This window comes from Cucurbita pepo, chromosome LG01 (assembly GCF_002806865.2).
Source record: "Cucurbita pepo subsp. pepo cultivar mu-cu-16 chromosome LG01, ASM280686v2, whole genome shotgun sequence".
Classification (NCBI taxonomy): Eukaryota; Viridiplantae; Streptophyta; class Magnoliopsida; order Cucurbitales; family Cucurbitaceae; genus Cucurbita; species Cucurbita pepo.
The window spans coordinates 9,845,878-9,865,270 of NC_036638.1; the positions used below are offsets into that span (position 1 = coordinate 9,845,878).

Here is a 19,393-nt window from a genome sequence, read left to right on the forward strand (position 1 = left end):
TAAGTTTTTTAAAAATAATTAGGAGTTGATTAAGTTTTATATTTGAAAGTTTGAAGGTATTTTTAAAACAATCAAAACTTTTGAAAATTGTATTTTTGAAAATAAACATTAACGGCTTTCATCTAAAACTAACGGTAACAATATTTTTAAACTTATTTTTAATTTAAGGGTATTATTAAAATTTTAAAAAAATTGAAAGATATATTTTTTTTAGACAAAAATACACCATTAAATATTTTTATTAATTTAGCCTTAGTTTAAAAATAATAATAAAAAAAAAAACTCTTCCCTTCAAAATACATTGAGCTATCAATTTATTATAAATTTTAAAAAGAAATATCCCAAAATGAATTAAGAATTAGCAATACGGGAATATATATATTATTTATTTATTGTTTTTGTTTATGTAAAAAGAATTTATCAACAAATTTAATTATTTTTATAAAATAAATCCATAATTTTTATTTTCATAACGAGCCCGGTTACAGGATATTGAAGCAGATTGTATGGGCCTGGATCTTGGGCCGCATGAATGAACGGCCCAACAACCAAGACATGAAGACACACTTATTTCTCAATTAAGTATTTAGCGCGAAAAGAAACTATTTATATAATTTCCACCCCACGCGCGCCTCGAGTCGAGGCGTCGCCGGACGAGTTTCAGAAGTCAGAATTTGGAATCTCGTACTCAAAGACTTTTCTCTCTTTGCTTCACTTCACTCCCCCTTCTGGTAGAGATACTCGCAAAGGCGCTGCTCCTATTCCTTCTTCCATTTATGCCGGTGTTGATTTGAATATGACTGGACATAGTCGACGGAATCCTCGAAGCCGAATTAAATCGTCCTCCGCCGTTGACGGCGATGGCGACGGCGCTGTTCGTCAAGCTCCGGATATTTCCAGACGCCACAGAGATAGAAATACATTGCGTCCTTCGATTCGCATTTTCGATGTTAATCTCAAGGTCTTGGTAGGTTTTAGCTTCGTCGCATTCTTCGTCATCTTGTATTTGATCAGAAGCCTGATAGTAGTTGGAGATCATCGCACTCCTAGGGTTATTACGCCATTTCCTGCTCCAAAGGTTATCGACCTTCATCAGGTAGAGAGTTAATTGAACTATCTGTTAATTTTTATCTTCCATCATTTCTGTTTCGCTATTTTTTTAGTTACAACTCTTACGCCGTCCTGCATTCGCTGGTTTTCGAGACAGTTTCAAGGTGAACATAAAGAGAGCTTGTATTGGGGAACTTATCGACCTCAGCTTTATCTTGGAATACGAGCGAGGTACTTCGTCATCGAGTTTGAAAATAATGTTTCGTCGTATATTTGTACGATTTACGATGTTTTTCAACAATTGAACTTACTTAAGCTTTCGAACGTCCAGGATGCTTAATTATTCAACGATTGCGTAGGAAACACTTTATTATGCGACCACATATTCTTTTGGTCCATTTAGAAAATGTGTATTACCAAGAATTCAAACTCTGTACTAATAAGCTTAACGTTCTCGGCCGTTCGATTCTTTGGTTGTGTTCTGGAAGTAGATTTATGCTGTCCAGATCACTGTAAATAGTTGGTATATATTGTTGGATTATAATATATGAACGAATTTCTATGATTCAAACCTCGCTAGGCAGTGCATTCTTTCTGTGGTGAGTTCTGATACTGAGTTTCATATTTTCTTAGTATTTAGAGTTCAATATCCGTGATTTCCGATATGTAACTTCGGTCACTGTAATGATAGTCTTGACTTCAGCCAATTATTCTGCGTCAAATAAACACAGATTTTGTTCTTCTCTCACTTTATCAAATGATTTATACGAATATCTAGTTCTTTAGCTAATTAATAGTTCTCTTATCTCTCAGGACTCCACTTTCATTGCTTGCTGGCTTGATGTGGATAGGTGTTCAGAATGGAAGATATGTCATGAGGCATGTGTGCCAAGGTTCCGATGAACTAAGCACATATGGCTGGACACATCATAATGCACGTGATTTTGGGCATCAAGTTCTTGTTGACCACGATATGACTTTGACAACAAGTTTTCTGAAAACAAAGGAGAGTGGTAGTGGCTATGGTGGAGATTGGGCTGTTCGCATTGAAGTTAATAGCAAAAAGTAAATGGACTTAGTAGACGAATATTTTAAGCATTGTTTCCATTAATGTGGATTTAATATTGGACTGTCCAGAAATACTATCTTGAGAAAGTAGATGTAGGATAATTGGACTGGATTTTTACAGTAAGTTGGAACTTATTTTGTGGCACAGTGGTTGTTGTTAGCCTGATTAAAGATCTAGCTTTGCATCTGAAGTTATTCCTGATGAGCTTTTGTTGATATCTAGCACATTCTTTTAGTGCTTAGTCTGTCTTCTTACTGAGCCACCTGTACTGGAAGGTTTCCTGCAGGTTTCAAAATTTGACTTTTAGTTTAATTGACTCACAAACTATGCGAATAATTTTTTTTTTCATTCCCATTTAACTTGTTACTTAAATGAGACATAGGCTTAAGGCCGGAAATGGTTTTTGTTTTTGTTTTTTTTTTTTCTCTTTTGAGAATATGTTTGATTGTGTCATGCTTCTTTTGTGAGGATAAACATGCTCTTATATTTCTTGCTGGATTTGCAGATCTGAGGAGGCCAAGGAATTGTTGAAAACTGGACATCTTTTTTTCTACTTGGCAGATGAAGATGGAAATGCTTTAAGTTTGAGTAGAGATGCCATGAACATTCCTGAGACTTCACTCCTAGCATCAGGTTCACGAAGAGATATAGGAAATTGGCAGTTACATTTAGAATCTAGGGTAAATTCCTGAAAGCAAAAGTGTGATGCCTCTCCATAGATTCTTTTTTGAAATGTCTTCTCTAAAAAAAAATAGTTCTCTCAGTTTCGTTCTTTGGATTCTTTTTAAATGAGGAATTATTGTCTTTCTCCATGATTAAAGTTCAAGAGAATATCTGTGTTAGATTTATATGAACTCTTATGGGATACTGTTGACATTTACTACCACTGCACTTGCACATAGTAAATTTGGCCCATCCCTTATCTGCTGACTCTCTTAGCATATTGTTTTAATCACCCACCTATCTATTTTCTGCACTTTCTATGGGACCACGAGAGGATCTCCATGATCATCTGTTTCTGCTGTAACTCTCTTCCCCCAGCCCCTCACTGCTCAATCAAACATTTTAATGGAACATCTGCTACTCCATCCTTTTCTTTCTGATTTATCTTTTCATAATTGCTTGTTGAAGTAAAGTTCTTCAATTATTGAATTACCTCCTGAATATCTTGAAATGTGTGTGATTATGTAGTAGGAATTGCCTCTTGCATAATTTTCTTTCTTTACTCAAACTACTTGAATTTTTTTTTACTTAACCACTGTGGTAAATCTGGTGACATCATTTTTTTCTTATGGTTGCCCCTGCAGGATGATGTGCAAGTCCATTTTAGTGGTTTTAGGACCGGGCATTTTCACAATTTATCTGAACTTGTCCAGGATAATCTTGGTGCACAAGTAGGTTTACTTTTCTTTTTCGTACTAGTTTAAAATAAATGTGGATGCATCGTGATGTCTGATTTTTTTCACCTTGAATAATTTTTTTGGCTTTACATATCTGCGTCTGTAATGTTCACTGAACCAACATGTCTTTGCACTATCTGTTTTACCAGGCAAGAAAATTTGGTCGACTGCAGCTCTCTGACACATCTGATGACTCTTCAAATATTTTAGTTTTCCAGGTATGCTTCCATGTTGATAAAACTTTTCTTATCATGTAGAAACTGGGAATATCTAAATCATACGAGTGGCACCATTTCTTGTTTTGTTCTGTGTAACTCATTTTTATTTTACAGATCTCCGGAAGAATTCCATTTAGAACAGATTTGGCTTTCATCTCCGGAACTGATTTCCCAAGTTCTAGAGAAGAGGAACGTGTGAACAGTCTTACAGGTGTTTATGCTTATGTTTGGCTTTCATTTCCAGAACTGATCCAGTTTGTAGTTGGCAGTAGTTGTCATGACCCAAATTTAGAATTGAGAAAGGATATAAAGCTTTTGTGTGCTCGTGTCTTGATAAGAAACAACTGTACAGTATAAAAAGTTGGGAAACTGGAGAAGAACAAAGAAAAACTATTGAATTGATTTGAAGTTTTGTGTGTATCTCTATAAAAAAAATCTTTTCATTTTCTTTATGGGATGGAGAGTCTAATTCGTGTTTCTGGTTTTGTGTGCTTACAATGTTTGGGCATGTCAATTCAATTAGGTTCATCATTAACTGATCGATTAAAGGAGAAAGAGTTAGAATTTGATACAAGATTTGAGGAGTGCTTTGGTTTGGGGAACAAGGTATTTATAATTTTGAGATCTCTCTCTTCATCATTTTATCTTCTATATTTTGCAAGAAAATTTCACATCTTTTGTAGTTTATATGCAATATTTCTCTCTTGATGGTGGAAGTGGATAAGGGCAAATCAATGCATGATTTATTAAATTGCCAGTGTAAACTAATTTAAAATAAGATCTGGTTGAACTGAGTAACTAGAACTGTTGGATATAGCGCATAGCTAGATGCCATTTGGATTGCCCTGACTCAAGATATCATTTAAAAAACGGAAAAGAAGAAAAATATTATGGTGACCGAGGTTGCTATATGTACATTTAAAAAATATATTATTATATTCTAAGCATGTCAATGCTTTTGATATTCCTTTTGAGCAAGAAACAGTGTCAATACTTTAGAACATTACGAATTATGCGATATAAAGGATGTACACTCACAATCACATTTAGCTAAGTAAATTTGTATATCATTAAGCAAATTCTATTCCCAAATGATGCAACATTTCCCAACAAATTGAAGTTCAGTAACCCAAACGACATATGACCCTTTCATCAAATAATAATCTCTCATCTTAAATGACAATTTCTGCATCTTCTCATATTACCCGTAGGGTTTTTTGTACACCAATTTCTGTAGTTCTTTATTGTAAATACATGTTGTTTTGGTAAGAATGTATGATAAATTCCCTCAAAAAATGTCTTTCATGTTTGAAGGAAAAAAAAAGTTTTAAGAATAGCTGACACTCTAAACAGGCATCTGAATTGTGTCACATATATTTCTGACACATACACTTATAGCAAAGTATCAAAAGTCGGATGCTTATTCCACAAGAGAAAATACATGTTAGGTAATCTTTTCCTTAGTTTGTGTTCAATACAACCTGTATTGAGTTTGTCTAAAAAAGGTGGCTAAGGCAATGACAGATTTCCAACTTCTAAGTGATATTTGCTTCTTTGATTTTAGATTATATTCTGTTAAAGTTCTTAATCTTGTAATTATTCTTTGATCGATCTAATTTTGCAATTATGATCAGTTTGATTTAGAATCCACAACTGTTGGTAAGGCTGCCGTTGCAAACTTATTAGGTGGCATTGGTTATTTCTACGGCCAGTCAAAAATTGCACTCCCAGATCCCTCCCATGTAAGTAGTTGAAGCTTTTCTCATTCCTTGTTGGTTTGTCTTGGAGATTTTTGTAAATATCATATGATTATTATAGAAGCCCCACCCTCGGGTATAGATGTTCTTTCATGCTGGAGTATTCTTTGCCCCCTTTCCTTTTTTTATTAGCCTACTAATTCTTCATTTCTCTTATCATTAAATAATCTCCATTTTGTAATATACCTCTCATCGCAGGGCAAAGTTTACTTGCTTTAAGTAGCTCCATCATTTTCCATATTTATTTCTAGAGCTCTTATGAAATCTCCCGAAGTATCAAATTTAAGGATTGGATTTAGATACTGGATGATACAAAAGAACAGATGCTGGTGTAAAAAAAAAAAAAAAAAAAAAAAAAAACTGTGAATATTTTGTTGTATAATACCACTTTGACAACTGAGGAAATACAGCACTACATTTATTGCAGCCCGAAAGTCGTGATAGTTTTCTTTATTATTGGCCTGCTGAGCTTTACACTGCTGTTCCATGCCGTCCTGTATTTCCTAGGGGATTTTTGTGGGATGAAGGCTTTCATCAGCTGCTGATCTGGTAGGTGCTTATTGTTTTTAGATGTGCAGTTCATTTTACATTTACTACTGCAGATAGATTATTTGTTTTTTGGATAAAGAAAAATTCACATGTTATGGAAATTTTACTGAGCTGAGGTTTCATTATTGACTCCTATTCTTTCCACTGTTGAACAGGCGATGGGATATTCATGTTAGCTTAGATATTCTTGGTCACTGGTTGGATCTAATGAATATCGATGGATGGATTCCACGTGAACAAATATTAGGGGCCGAAGCTGTCAGGTGATTGCATGTTCAAATGCGTGATGCTAAATTACAGTGAACCTCTACTGAAGTATCTTCCACTTTCTTTCCTAATCTCATTGCAGTAAGGTCCCGGAAGAATTTATTCCTCAGTATCCAAGCAATGCAAACCCACCAGCACTATTTCTAGTCTTGCGTGGTATTTATATCTCAATTCCCTGTCATGGTATTCTGTGTATGGTTATTTTATCTCGCTCCCCAGCCCTCTCCTGCCTCCATCATCTTATTGTCACATCTATAAATATTAAAAGAAGAGACTTTCTTTCCAGAATTAGTGAGATAGACCATGGGATACTGCTAGGAGTTTTTAAAAAAAAAAGAAAAGGAAAAGTATAATATTAGGGCAATAGAACAGAAAAACAGAAATTGTGATAGTGCCAAGGGTGTTGAGGGACATAGTAAGATGTAATTAAAGTTTTAAACTCCAATAATTTTTAAATGTATTTCTGATGGAGGAAAATTTGTTAACGATGCTGAGAATTCCTACTATGTCTGCTACATAAAGATACATTGTTTTGTAGATTAAGCACAAAACTCTGGAATTCTTCTTTCTTGTTTATTTATCTAAATAAGAGACGAGAAATGTTAATGATCATTGATCGAAGGGTTTGTAGAAGTGAGATGATGCGAACCTTGCTAGCAATTTTTGGCTTGATTATTTCTTGGAATCATGTCTTATCGTCATATGGTTACTCATTCCCATTAACACTTGCGTGTATTCAGAAATCTGGCATGCGTGGGTGCTGTGATTGTTTAACAAACTCTACATGTTCTGCTTCTGTATGTAATATTGTAACCAGTGAATATGAACTTACTGTACACTGGTTATAGTATATTCTTGTGGTCTATAACATAAATTATCAAATAATTTTGTTGAATCTCTAGCTGCAATGTTGGTGATCAGGTTTATTTCTTCTTGTAGAATTGGTTCATGGCCTAAAGAAAAATGCATTTACAACGACAGAAAGCTCTGAGATCTCTTCATTCTTAGAGCGAGCTTTTGTCCGCTTAGAAGCTTGGTTCCAGTGGTTCAATACTACACAGCCAGGTGTCTGCATCTTGTGTTTTATTGTTTTTTCAGGCATTCAATGGGTCCTTTAACTATGCTTGAGAACATATTAGTTATAGAGCCATTTGAAATTTCACTTTTTATCCTCCTGATTGACTGAAATATCATTTTGAGGAACACAGGGAAAGAGGCAAGCAGCTATTACTGGCATGGAAGAGACAGCTCTACAATTCGTGAACTTAACCCTAAGGTTTTTGTCATTCTGAACTCTTCGTTTGCGCTACTCTGTTGGTCTTCTTTATCGTACCAACACGAATATCGATTTATGAATTTTTCCATCATTAATGATTGATCTTTAGAAAGGCTATACATCATAAGGTCAGTTGTTTGGATGATCTCCACAAGAAGTCCTTGAGGCCTCCTCTTTCATTTAATCAATAAAAAATTTTCCTACCCAAGAAAAAGGAGCTTGGTCTTTATAAATAATCTGGGGTGATTTAGATTCTCGTGTCGGTATGTGGTGAGGTGAAAACATCTCTTCTTCTACGTGGTTATGGATTTTGTGGTTGTCATAATTCAGTTTCACCATTGGTTCTGGGAAGAACTAGGGAGTTTATTTTTAGTTCAACTATACAAAAGTAAATAAATTGTACTAAAGTAGATTAGTTGTGAACGTGAGTTAAGTACATCTGTACACATTCAGAGAGGACCATCAAAATTGGAGCTCCGCATTAGGGAAACAATTTGCAGGTCTTATAAGAGTATGGAAATTTCTCTGAATCTTTGTCAGTGTTTCCGAAACATATTTCTCTAGAAAGTATCAAATAATGACTTTGAAATTTCTCTTTTATGCCTTAGTCAACAATATGCTAGACTTAACCAACAAAGGTTACGTTATCTAAAATTTTCCACACTTGTAGACATTGATGTCTGGGTTGGATGATTATCCTCGTGCTTCACACCCAACTGATGATGAGCGTCATGTGGACCTCCGATGCTGGATGCTTCTTGCTGCAGATTGCATGCATTCTATCTCGGAGCTAATCGTGAAAGGAAAGGAAGTTGGAATGGTAAATTTATTAACAGATTTTAATTTAGTATCTCATATTTTCATTTTTTAATATACCACTGAATTCATATTATGCAGGTTTATAGTTTAGCAGCAAAAACTCTGTCGGATTTTGAGCTTCTGAATCAGGTTGGTTGTCACTTTCATCTATGCTGGAAATGTATTTAAAATGTATATATAAAGATAATTACTTATGCTGGTTGTCTTTTTCTTCAGAAAATTTAAAATAGGAATAACTATTAAATTTAACTATGATTGATGACTGACCAGATGCACTTCGATGATGCCCATGGAACTTATTTAGATTTTGGAAATCACACTGAAAAGGTATTGCTTCTGTACTATCATTGTCTTCACAATATGACTTTAATTAAGTTATCTCCTAGAAATCAACTCTTAATAGGTGGAATGGCTGTAAATATGAACTCTTAAAAATGTTCTCGGGTGATACTGTGTGTTTGAGTCCATTCTTGTGGTGCTTAATGCAAGGATTGGTTTCATGTAGGTTCGTTTAAGTTGGAAAGAGGTGATGGTAGAGCAGGGATATACAACCCGACAACTAATTCGGGAAGTATCGGGAACGCCACGACTGAGAATGGTTCCTCATATCGGTTACGTCAGTCTTTTTCCACTCATGGGGAGAATCATTCCACCTGTAAGATTTGGTAACATGGAGCCATTTGTGTGTTTATTTTCCAACTCTGGAAAGGCTTGAATTTTTCTATTTCTTCTCCCCAACAGGAATCCTGGATTCTTGAAAAGCAACTTGATCTTATTTCAAATCGAAGCGTATTCTGGACAAATTATGGACTCCGTTCCCTATCTAAGACGAGGTACCTGTACTGTATCATAAATTCTGTTTGTTGACGGATCCAAGCTCTGCTGTGTTTTATGTGGGACTAATTTGGGGTCTTCAAAACTGCATGTTGTAGCTCATTATACATGAAGTACAATACAGAGCATGATGCACCATATTGGAGAGGTACAATTTGGATGAACATGAATTACTTGATTCTTTCAGCACTCAACCACTATGCCACAGGTATTTTCATTCCTTCACCTCATATCAACCTCTTTGTTTTTTTCTTTAATGTCCTTACTGTGACCTGAATTACAGAGGATGGTCCGTATAGAGAAAGAGCCAAAGATATTCGTGACAAGTTGAGAAGCAATTTAATTAGGTAATTATTATGAGCCCGTTCAATTAATCTTCCTTTTAACGTCGTTTTCAAAAGATCGTGCTTTTTTACTATCATTTTCCTTCGTTAGCCGCTGTATTTATTCGTTTCATAGATATAGAAAGCTTATAGCTTCATTCATTGTTGGAGCAGAAATGTGGTTGGCAATTATCACAAGACTGGATTCGTCTGGGAACAGTATAACCAGAAAACGGGCAAGGGAAAAGGCGCACACCCATTTACTGGTTGGACATCTCTGGTGCTCTTAATCATGGCAGAAGCTTATACAGAAAGTTAAAGATAAAGAGGAGCTCTTCAGATAGGTTCATATATATTCTTGTTTAACCCCTCTTCCTTTCACTCAAACATAATTTACGTACACACGGCTTGGAGCACATTAACACAACTGGTTGCAGGTAATATTTTTGATAAATGGTATAGAAGATAGCGCTTGCAATGGACTATAATGGAAATATCTCGGTACGTCAGTAGCTTTATTTATCTTGAATTTCCTTCTGATTACAAGTTTGGTCTAAACCTTGAGACTTCGTCATTGTATAGAATAAAAATCTAAAATATTGAAATTTTAAATTATTCACTCAATTGATAATTGCACTTTGAATCTAATAAAATCATGATCTTTCAATTTTGTATACATAAATCATCCAAATATTTAAAGTTGAGTTACAAATTGGGTAAAATTTGAAGAAGTTGGAATTTAATTTTATGGTTTAAAAGTTCAAATTCACTCCTATAATTTGATAAAATTCTCAAATATCTTTAGACTATTTAATTGATTTATTAAGATGAAATTCAAACTCTTTAAATCATAAATACTAGATTTCCTCTTTGAAATTTCTGTCACTTTTTATCTCTATTTTAAAGGAAATTTCATTCCAGCTGTTGTGTCATCTCATCTTCACGACTCTTATTTATTATACGATACAAAATTTTACTTTCAACAAAATTTCATCTTGATTCTTGTTAAATTTTAATATTTAATAATAATAATAATAATGATAAATAAATAAAATTCTTTCTTTTCATTAGTTATTTTTCTATTATTGAATTTGGTTTCTTATCTTTAGAACCAAAAATGAAACTAAACCCAGGAAAAAACATGTAATATCTAAATTGAGAAATGGAAAAGAAAGAGGCATTTTAGTAGCAAGAAAGTTACTCGAGGCTTTGATCAAGAATCCCATTTTTATGAAAACTAGAGTATATATAACTTGTACGTATAGTTTGTATTGCTATTGACTATTAAATAGAGTTTTCAATTTCAAAATTAAAAATACATATATTTTGTAAAGCTGTTTCTTTATAAAAAGGTTAAAATTAAGATGGATTTTTAACGAACGGGAAAAATATACAATTAATTACGAAGCACAATTTAAACGAAAAACAGGAGATTAAACTAAATCATTATTCAACAAGGTGTAGATATAAGGAAGCTTTTAAACAAGAAATACGTCCTTTGGAAGACAAAAGTTTCAATATATATATATAAGCTAAATCTGATATTTCAACGTTACGAGATGCGAATTCAATTTTTCACATAAAAATTTTGATGTCCCTTTAATTAAGTCTGGCCTATATCATCAACGTTCTCCCTCAGCATTCGTGATGTTTGCACTTTCTCCAGATTTTGCCCCCGCCCCCAAATCCTTGGCCAGTTTGTGACCAAGCAAATTTCACTCCCACCAAAGTCCCTCATATAAACATACCTGACCTCGAAGGGTTGGGCTTACTCACATAAGCATACCTAACAACTATGAACATACTATACACCTAACCTTTAAGTTAATAAGAGGCCTAACATCCCCAAATGCAAGAGATTTTAAAGGTTATATTTGATGAGTGAGAGAGTCAGTCACCTCACCTGACAAAGGAAAAGATGAATCCAAGGTCTTGCTGATGATAATGCTGGCAACGTTAAGAGACCCAACATAGCAACTGTTTCACGCTGCATAACGATTACAGTTCTCAGCCTTCAACACTGCATTGATTCAAAATCGCATGGGTATTAAGCAGTTCAAGTTGAACCTACCTTAACAAGGTACTGACCAACCAGCATCTCTCAAAACAGATGTCGGCCAGCAGTTCCAAAATTACTTGTGCAGTACATAAGAATTTTGAAAACGGATTTTAATTTTGCCTTTTGGATGGAAAAATCATGCGAAGTATATGACAAAACAAAAACAATGGCTAGAAATGTGAATTCAATTCCCCCCTTTAACTCGGATCATCTGTCATCTCGTTGTCTTCAGCCATTATGATTTCCATGTCTCTAACGTCTCGCTTCAACACAGTTCCAAGTCTAGCAATGGCCTCCGTCTGCTGCTGCAAAACCTGAAACAAAAAAGTAAATATAGATAAAGTTGGTTACTAAATTTGACAATAATTTCCAGCAAAACTACAAGTGAGAAAGCAGACTTCAAATACAAATATGTTCTCACCTCCTGCATATCAGCAAGACTCTGTTCGTGTATTTTTGCAGATCCTTGAAGATAGATGGAATTACCAGCACCAGAGCCATTTGGTTGGCCACGAGTAATCATAAGCAAATTTTGCACCCTTCTTGAAAGCTCTGCCCCAGATTCTTTGAACTAAAAAGTGTCCAAGGATATCATTACGATGCAACTTTTCCCTAGTTATAATTGTAATTATAGTTTATGATGCCCCATTGATAATAATGTAGGGGCATGGCCTTAAAATGATATCTTTCAAATTTCATTAAAAGAAAAATGACAATAATATCATATTATAATAAACATTAAAAAAGTTAAAGAAAATCGCTATGTGATTACTAACATCTTTAAAATGAAAAATACAGCCTTGATTAATAACATCTTATATTTTGAAATAATTTATATGTTCAACAATTAGGATTAACTTGAATTTGGTATAACTAGAAAGAAATGTCCCACGAACTTCCTATGGGAAGGACAATCAATATCTCTTTTCGCATTTAAAGTAAAAGGGGTGAATGATACCTACCTGCCTCGTTATCAAACTTAACTTCTCTGCCAATTCAGCCTCTCCTTTCATTACAGGCACTCGGCAACCCTTACTTTCTAGTGCCTCCACAATTCTCATGACCTTTAATTGACGAAAAGGTCAAATTAATACAGAAGCAACTTGGCATCAGTAGCCTTGTAAACTTACTTTATTTTTTGGGGTTGAGGAGGTGGGAGGGAAGGAAAACATGAAGATCACATACTCTCAAAAGACGCCTTTGAAGACCTTGCTCCTTCTGTTTCAATCTTTGAACCCATGGTAGAGTATCAGCAAGAAAGTGCCTCTGAAGCTGTATCCAGTATCTATTAGAAAAAGGAAATTTAAAATAAATCATTAAGGAAGCATAAGATTACCATTTTGACATTGCTTTGGGTCATCCGCAGCCTCTCAGCATCAGCGAGAATGACTTCATCTTGAATCTGCATTAACCCCACTGGAAGTCATTGCAACAAACCAGGCTACTTCATTCAGCAAACACAAGGACGTGTGAAAAGGAACATTACTTAAAATGAGTAGAAAAGTATGCACAACAAAATAGTTTTAAAAAGAACTAATGTCATTAAAATTTCAGATACCTTTAGTTGCATAAATTATTTTTATAAACCATAACTACAACAAAACAAATTCTCTATTTGACAGCTTTCAAGGACATTTCACTGGTTACCAAGGACTTTCACAAGGAATGCTGGAAGCACATGCAGATTATGCGACATTGATAACTCATGAATATTTTAAATTTACACTCTCCGCAACTTGAACATAAAGATAGTATTTATCCAAGAACATATTAACAATCTTAAATGAAAACATAAAACTAGTCAATATTGAATCTCTCTTTGATTGATCAATGTGTGATATTCCGAATCCTCATTACTAATGGAATCGAAATGATCTCTGGATTGATCAGAAGATCCTTTCAATTGGCTAGAATCCGTTACTTGAACGAAACTAGATCTTGTGGAATCATATTGANCTCTTGTTTCACCAACATTGATGGATGGAATAAAAAACATAACTGGCATCCTATCAAATATAACTTGTGTTTTCCTACATCATAGTTTTGAATGTCAATAACATATGAACCACAAGCTTCCACACCCTGCATTATCACCATTTGGAAGGGAAAAGAAAAAAACTACTTGTCGTGCATAAAGTACAGGCACATATGAGGCAGTGCACTGGAGACATTTGAAATTCACCATTATATAGAAAGGAAAAAAATTATATCTAAGAACACTTACGAAAATCTTGCTCACTGTTGGAAGTATATTTTTCTAGTAATGCTTACTCTTTAGTGTATAGTTTTAATGAATTTATTTCTTCATCATCGTCACAACCAAAAGTATAGTTTCATTTAACAAACAATAAAAGAAGAGATATTACGTATTTAAATAAACTATAAAATTTAAGCCTAGTTCTAACAAATCGTTCAGTTAGTCCTTACAAAATTGTTTTTATTTTATTTAATAGTTATTACTTACATTAAAAATCATCAAAATAACTTTTTAAGGGAAGCTATAATCATCAAACTTAATATTAATTTCAAACGCACCATTTTTCAATATTAAACATTAGAATATCGTGTAAATAGACAAATATTTCTTCGCTTAAAATTCAATAAAATTCAAATAAATATAATACAGCGAATATAATAATTGAAATTGAAATAAGAATATTCTTAATATTGAGGAACAGGTGGACTAAGCATATAATTCAATATTCATCAGTGCCATTTCTCAAATGTAACTCATATCCATATATCCAGAACTCAAAGTATCGAATCAGGTCCACAATGTGAAAAAGAAGCTCATAGTTATAAATATATGGTTGAGGTTTTTTAAGAACACGCCTGCAGATCCACTACCGCTGATGGAGATAATGACAAATTTTGAATCTATATCAAAAATATGCAAAATCCAAGAATTTCACGACGCATTTGGCAGGAAATTGAAATATCAAAGAATTTCACGGCACATTCGGCAGGAAATTGAATTATCAAAGAATTTCGCACATGTGGAAGTAATTTGAAATACCTTCAAGCGCTGAGATAAATCCTTAAATCCTTGAACAAGCTGTGGCCACAATCGCTCTCTATCCGCACTTTCCATGCCTTCTAGTTTTGCCATTGCCTCAGCCCACATTGTCTGGCAATGCAAACTACTATCCATACTAAGTGTAAATCCGACGAAAAAATTGCATACAAAGAGAAAAAAAAAAATTCTTCAGACGTTAAAAACGCTATATATCGAACTCACATCCGATACACCTGCAGGCTTCGCCCTATATTGAGGATCAGTTACACTGAACAACAAATGCTGCAAAACAAACACAAGTATCAACTTAGGAACAACGGGAAATGATGAATACGTGACTTCCTAGAGCTCATTGAAAGCTTATCATATTCTTCCTCACGATTATCAACTCTCAAGGGTTGGCGAGGATAAAAACACAGGACATTCCGTTTCCAGTCGAGAGCAGGGAAACGAACCTTGAAAGCATACTTAGGGTTTCCTGCGTCGTCCTTGTATGCCTCAACAATTGCCTGATGCAGACAATCAAAATAAAATAAATAGGCGAGGATGCAGTAAGATATAGGAGATATTACTAGTTCTTGCCGATTACTTTCAGAAACGTACTTGAATATCTCGATCAGCCAGGCAGAAAGGAAGCGGTGCCACCGGCGCCATCTGAGTGATCAGTTGAGCATTTGGAAATGGACTGGACTGAGGCGCTGCAAACGGAGTCTGGAAACCGAATCCTGTGGCGCCTCGCTGCTGAAACAGCGGCGATTGCTGCTGCTGCTGTTGCTGTTGTAAAGGCTGAGAAGAGAATGGAGTGGAGAAGAGAGACGAACCGAAGCCGGTGGCAAAAGACGATGTAGATGGAGTTCCGAAGGCAGGAGTTGAAAGGTTTCCAAATGCGGGAGATGCCGATGGAGTTCCGAAGGCAGGAGTGGACGCCGGCGTGCCAAATGCTGGAGTCGATTGTGGAGTGCCAAATGCCGGAGTTGACTGCGGAGTGCCAAAGGCCGGAGTTGATCGCAAAGTGCCAAAGGCCGGAGTTGATCGCAAAGTGCCAAAGGCCGGAGTTGATTGTGGAGTGCCGAAGGCGGAGGAGGACTGTTGAGCTCCGAACATTGTATATGCAGTGAAGCGTCGAAGAGGAACCCTAACGTCTCAAACCGAAATCGCCATTTGAGAGACGAAACTTGAGCTCGAGGGAAATGCCTCTCACAGGTTTTCAGAGTTGGGGTTTATGTGAGGATGGGAAGTCTAGTCTAGGGCATTGAATCATTTTGCCGCGAACTAATTGGGAATTGATTCAAATGGTTTAAAATGATCGGGGCGACCCGCCAACCCGCCAACCCGCCCCATTTTCAATTTATAAGAAATTTTGAAACTCATTTGGCAATTGCTTTAAAACAATAAAATGATCCGACGGTTGTGCTTAAAAGTATTTCTATTTCTGAAAATAAATTTAGTTTCCAGAAGCTTTAAGAATTGAGAATTGTTGTTAAATAATTGGAACAAGATCGACATGCACATTGCCCACAGCCCACAGTGGGCACCCTCCAAAAGCAGGCGGGCAGAATGTCACCATTAGCAGCAGAACAATAGCTGTGCTACACTTGCTATAATACACTTCCTATAGTCCAATAAATAAGTCAGCCGTAAAAATTTTGGTAAAAATTTTGGACTTCGTGAACATCGGCGCATGCATATGTAAATAAATGTTTTGAAAAATGTGAACAAGTAAATACGTTGAAAACAATTTGAAAAAAACAATGTTATAAGTTAAAAGCGATTGATTAGGCAACCACGACTTTGATAGCATATAACTAAGGAAGGAGAAAGAGACCACTAGTCGTATATTTTGAGGCATTTTAACCATGACATGGGTAGATATGATTTTGGTAAACGGTCGTACACCTTCATACAGACAACATGGAAACGAACATGCAGCCATAAACAACACGTCCTAAACAAGCATGATCGACAGTCATAGCCTAACAATTTAGTTTATATAACTTTATATACTTTCTAAATCTCTTAATAACCTAACAATTTAGTTTCCCAAACCTTTTCGAGACTAAATTTAACTTGGTTTCTTAGTTTATGGACAATCAATTTCAAAAATTAATTACAAATTATAAAGTCTAGAAGGATGGACTAAATTGTTACAAATTTAAAAAAAAAAATTAAATTAAATTAAATCTTTGAATCGTTACAACGTAAAGCTGAATAACTAAATTACTTCATAAATCTAGTAAACCCTATAAATTCATTCCACTCTATACACAAAATTAGATCCCAAGCCACAGAGTCTTTGTCACCTTAATACAATAACCCTGGATGAATTCTACTCACAGGTCTCGTTATCATTGCTCGTGGGGCGGGATATGGAGTACGAACACCAAAAGATTTCCAACAGATATATGATTTTTAATGAATGTTCAGTGCACGATTCAATTATAGCATTAGAAACATAGATCATTGTAACACGTCGAGACCGTTACCCACTCAAACTGCTAATATCAAACACTATTACGAACTCTTGTACTAACCACTGTGGTATTCTACAAAAGCCTCATCAGTACACAAAGAGGTAAGGAAACGTAATTATTCAAAGCAAAACGAAAAAAAATGTTCATCCACGAGTCACGTCTAAATAATAATTTCAAAATTTCAGAAACTCCTTAGAAATACATAAATCTGAGTGAACTATAATATGAGAAATCCCTTCCTCATAGTCCTAGCCAAAAGACCTTCAACTTTCGTATCATATTGCTAGTAAAGCCATTAACTACCTAATGTTCTAGCTATGTAACTCAAGTGAGATAAATACAATAACCATGGATGATTCTAATCTCAGGTCTCGTCATCATTGTTCGTGGGGCGGGATATGGAGTACGAACACCAAAAGATTTCCAACAGATATAGAATTTTTAATGAATGTTCAGTGTACAATTCAATTATAGCATTAGAAACATAGATCATCGTAACACGTCGAGAAACATAGATCCTCAAACTGCCAATATCAAACACAATTACAAACTCTTGTACTAACCACTGTGGTATTCTACAAAAACCTCATCAGTACACAAAGAGGTAAGGAAACGTAATTGTTCAAAGCAAAACAAAAAAAATGTTCGTCCACGAGTCACGTCCAAATAATAATTTCTATATGAGAAATCCCTTCCTCATAGTCCTAGCCAAAAGACCTGCAACTTTCGTATCATATTGCTAGTAAAGCCATTAACTACTTAATGTTCTAGCTATGTAACTCAAGTGAAATAAATACACAATCTCCTGATTGAATCCAAAGGCCTTCAGCCCTTCGAAGAACTCCTAATTCACACAAAACATGTTGCAGAATAGCTTCAAAAACTCAAGCGCATAAGAGAGTGCAAGAATGCCTAATTTCACAGCAACTGCATAGGAATAATGTAAATTTCTGTGCCTCCCTGGATATGGTGTGTGGTAACTTAATTCGGTCTAGTCTAAGGCTCTTCACCTGTACATTATAAATTTAGAATAACAAAAAAATTGATAACCCAGAGAAACAATTCTATTGCCTGAACCTCGTAAACACGGTCTCAACAAATGAAAGAAATTTCGGACCGTTTATCTGCATGAGTTAACGTAGCAAAAATCTTCTAGCGGAGAAAAACCACTTTTCGAAAGGATCTAAAGGGAGTTCCTCCAGGGTGAGTGCTGCCCAAAAACTTTCTGGATTCTCATTGGAGAAAGACTCTTCCCCGGGGAAGAACAGCAAACAAGAACTTATAATTATGAGGATATGGACATGTTAATTATGATTTGATCTATTTCGACCATCAACAGAAAAACACAAGGGGTCCCTTTCCAAGAAACCCAAAAGTCGCAACCAAAGGCAAGCAATAGCCATGGGCATGAAAGAAATGTCTTTCACTAAAACTTCAAAATTATAATTCTTAAAAAGAGCGTATGTATTATCATTTCCGGTACATTCAGAAATCCAAAGATTCGAACTGTATGCTAATCCAAGAACAAGATCAATCAAACTGACCTACTTCTTCGTCGGTTTCTTCTTCAAAACCACCGGCTCTTGCGGCTGCGGCTTAGGGTATTTTTCAGCCACGCTAGGATCCAGCCATTTGAGGGGGTGGCGATTAAAGAAAGGCCAATTCGGAACAGTGATTAGTGTGGTAAGAACCACACCGCCAGCATAAACCAACATCATCATCCGAAACGATTCCATAACATAGCCTGTCAAAAAGGCCACCACCGCAAAAGCAACCAACATAATCTGCATCATCTGCTCCGCTAGCTTTTGCCCTTGCCAATCCATCTAAAACATGGAAAATTAGAAGATAATCGTCAGATCCAAATCGGCAGGAAGCGTAAGAACATCAATGAACAAAGATCAGTGAGAACTCCATAGAAAGATTTAACTATAATGAAAAGCCCTACCTATCTTGAAAATTGGAAATCCTTGGCGCTATGAACAAAGATTTAAAAATATACAAATAAAGCAAGAATGAATTCGAGAACTGAGAGATGAGAGAGAGCAGTAACCTGTAGGCGAATTTGCAGACCGATGGGGAATGACTCGCGGGAGGAAATTAGAATATGACAATTGCTTTGAGGAATCAGACGAAGAACGCAGAGCGGTATGTATTTACCGGTTCTGATTCGGAAGAATTAAGACGTAAGATCTCAGCCGTCCGATCGATCCCCTCATCTACGCGACCGTGCAAACAGTATATAATAGTAATTAATTAGGATCGATTACAAAAATTACCCTACT

General features: G+C 35.5%; 3 protein-coding genes across 5 annotated transcripts; 1 reads left to right on the plus strand and 2 right to left on the minus strand.

The window, feature by feature from the left end:
• Window positions 1–796: 796 nt before the first annotated feature.
• LOC111801444 (mannosyl-oligosaccharide glucosidase GCS1) lies at window positions 797–10,076 on the plus strand. The gene is made up of 22 exons (XM_023685447.1): window positions 797–1,096; window positions 1,208–1,281; window positions 1,864–2,115; window positions 2,625–2,799; window positions 3,427–3,513; window positions 3,669–3,737; window positions 3,852–3,948; window positions 4,261–4,343; window positions 5,372–5,479; window positions 5,922–6,043; window positions 6,199–6,306; window positions 6,393–6,466; window positions 7,250–7,375; window positions 7,519–7,586; window positions 8,257–8,406; window positions 8,484–8,534; window positions 8,676–8,732; window positions 8,911–9,060; window positions 9,147–9,238; window positions 9,338–9,447; window positions 9,523–9,586; window positions 9,737–10,076. The coding sequence occupies exons 1-22, from the start codon at window positions 797–799 to the stop codon at window positions 9,879–9,881; spliced, it is 2,562 nt and encodes an 853-aa protein (XP_023541215.1). The 3' UTR covers window positions 9,882–10,076.
• Window positions 10,077–11,059: 983 nt separating this feature from the next.
• LOC111779397 (nuclear pore complex protein NUP54-like) lies at window positions 11,060–15,895 on the minus strand. 3 transcript variants are annotated; one of them, XR_002812686.1, is made up of 10 exons: window positions 15,241–15,895; window positions 15,093–15,146; window positions 14,860–14,919; window positions 14,638–14,748; window positions 12,958–13,023; window positions 12,807–12,893; window positions 12,584–12,685; window positions 12,043–12,192; window positions 11,634–11,935; window positions 11,060–11,549 (listed from the first exon to the last, which is right to left on the minus strand). XR_002812686.1 is itself a non-coding variant. In XM_023659571.1 (9 exons), the coding sequence occupies exons 1-9, from the start codon at window positions 15,739–15,741 to the stop codon at window positions 11,819–11,821; spliced, it is 1,248 nt and encodes a 415-aa protein (XP_023515339.1). In that variant the 5' UTR covers window positions 15,742–15,895; the 3' UTR covers window positions 11,060–11,818. The 3 variants fall into 3 exon arrangements, 1 of the variants encoding a protein (XP_023515339.1); XR_002812685.1 differs by having other exon boundaries at window positions 11,060–11,355; window positions 11,466–11,935; XM_023659571.1 differs by having other exon boundaries at window positions 11,060–11,935.
• Window positions 15,896–18,506: 2,611 nt separating this feature from the next.
• On the minus strand, window positions 18,507–19,270 carry LOC111808222 (probable signal peptidase complex subunit 1). Its single transcript, XM_023694072.1, has 2 exons — window positions 19,162–19,270; window positions 18,507–18,934 (listed from the first exon to the last, which is right to left on the minus strand). Exon 2 carries the CDS (start codon window positions 18,932–18,934, stop codon window positions 18,653–18,655), a length of 282 nt encoding a protein of 93 aa, XP_023549840.1. The 5' UTR covers window positions 19,162–19,270; the 3' UTR covers window positions 18,507–18,652.
• Between the last annotated feature and the right edge of the window lie 123 nt (window positions 19,271–19,393).

Bases quoted from the DNA above. Each gene is read 5' to 3' on its own strand.
- LOC111801444 (XM_023685447.1), top strand. From the start codon at position 797: ATGACTGGACATAGTCGACGGAATCCTCGAAGCCGAATTAAATCGTCC. The intron at 8,733-8,910 runs GTATTGCTTCTG...GGTTTCATGTAG, and splicing joins TTGGAAATCACACTGAAAAG to GTTCGTTTAAGTTGGAAAGA. The intron at 9,239-9,337 runs GTACCTGTACTG...TGCATGTTGTAG, and splicing joins CGTTCCCTATCTAAGACGAG to CTCATTATACATGAAGTACA.
- LOC111779397 (XM_023659571.1), bottom strand. From the start codon at position 15,741: ATGTTCGGAGCTCAACAGTCCTCCTCCGCCTTCGGCACTCCACAATCA. The intron at 15,147-15,240 runs GTACGTTTCTGA...TGTCTGCATCAG, and splicing joins TGGCTGATCGAGATATTCAA to GCAATTGTTGAGGCATACAA. The intron at 12,193-12,583 runs GTAGGTATCATT...GACACTTTTTAG, and splicing joins TAAGTTTGATAACGAGGCAG to TTCAAAGAATCTGGGGCAGA.
- LOC111808222 (XM_023694072.1), bottom strand. From the start codon at position 18,934: ATGGATTGGCAAGGGCAAAAGCTAGCGGAGCAGATGATGCAGATTATG.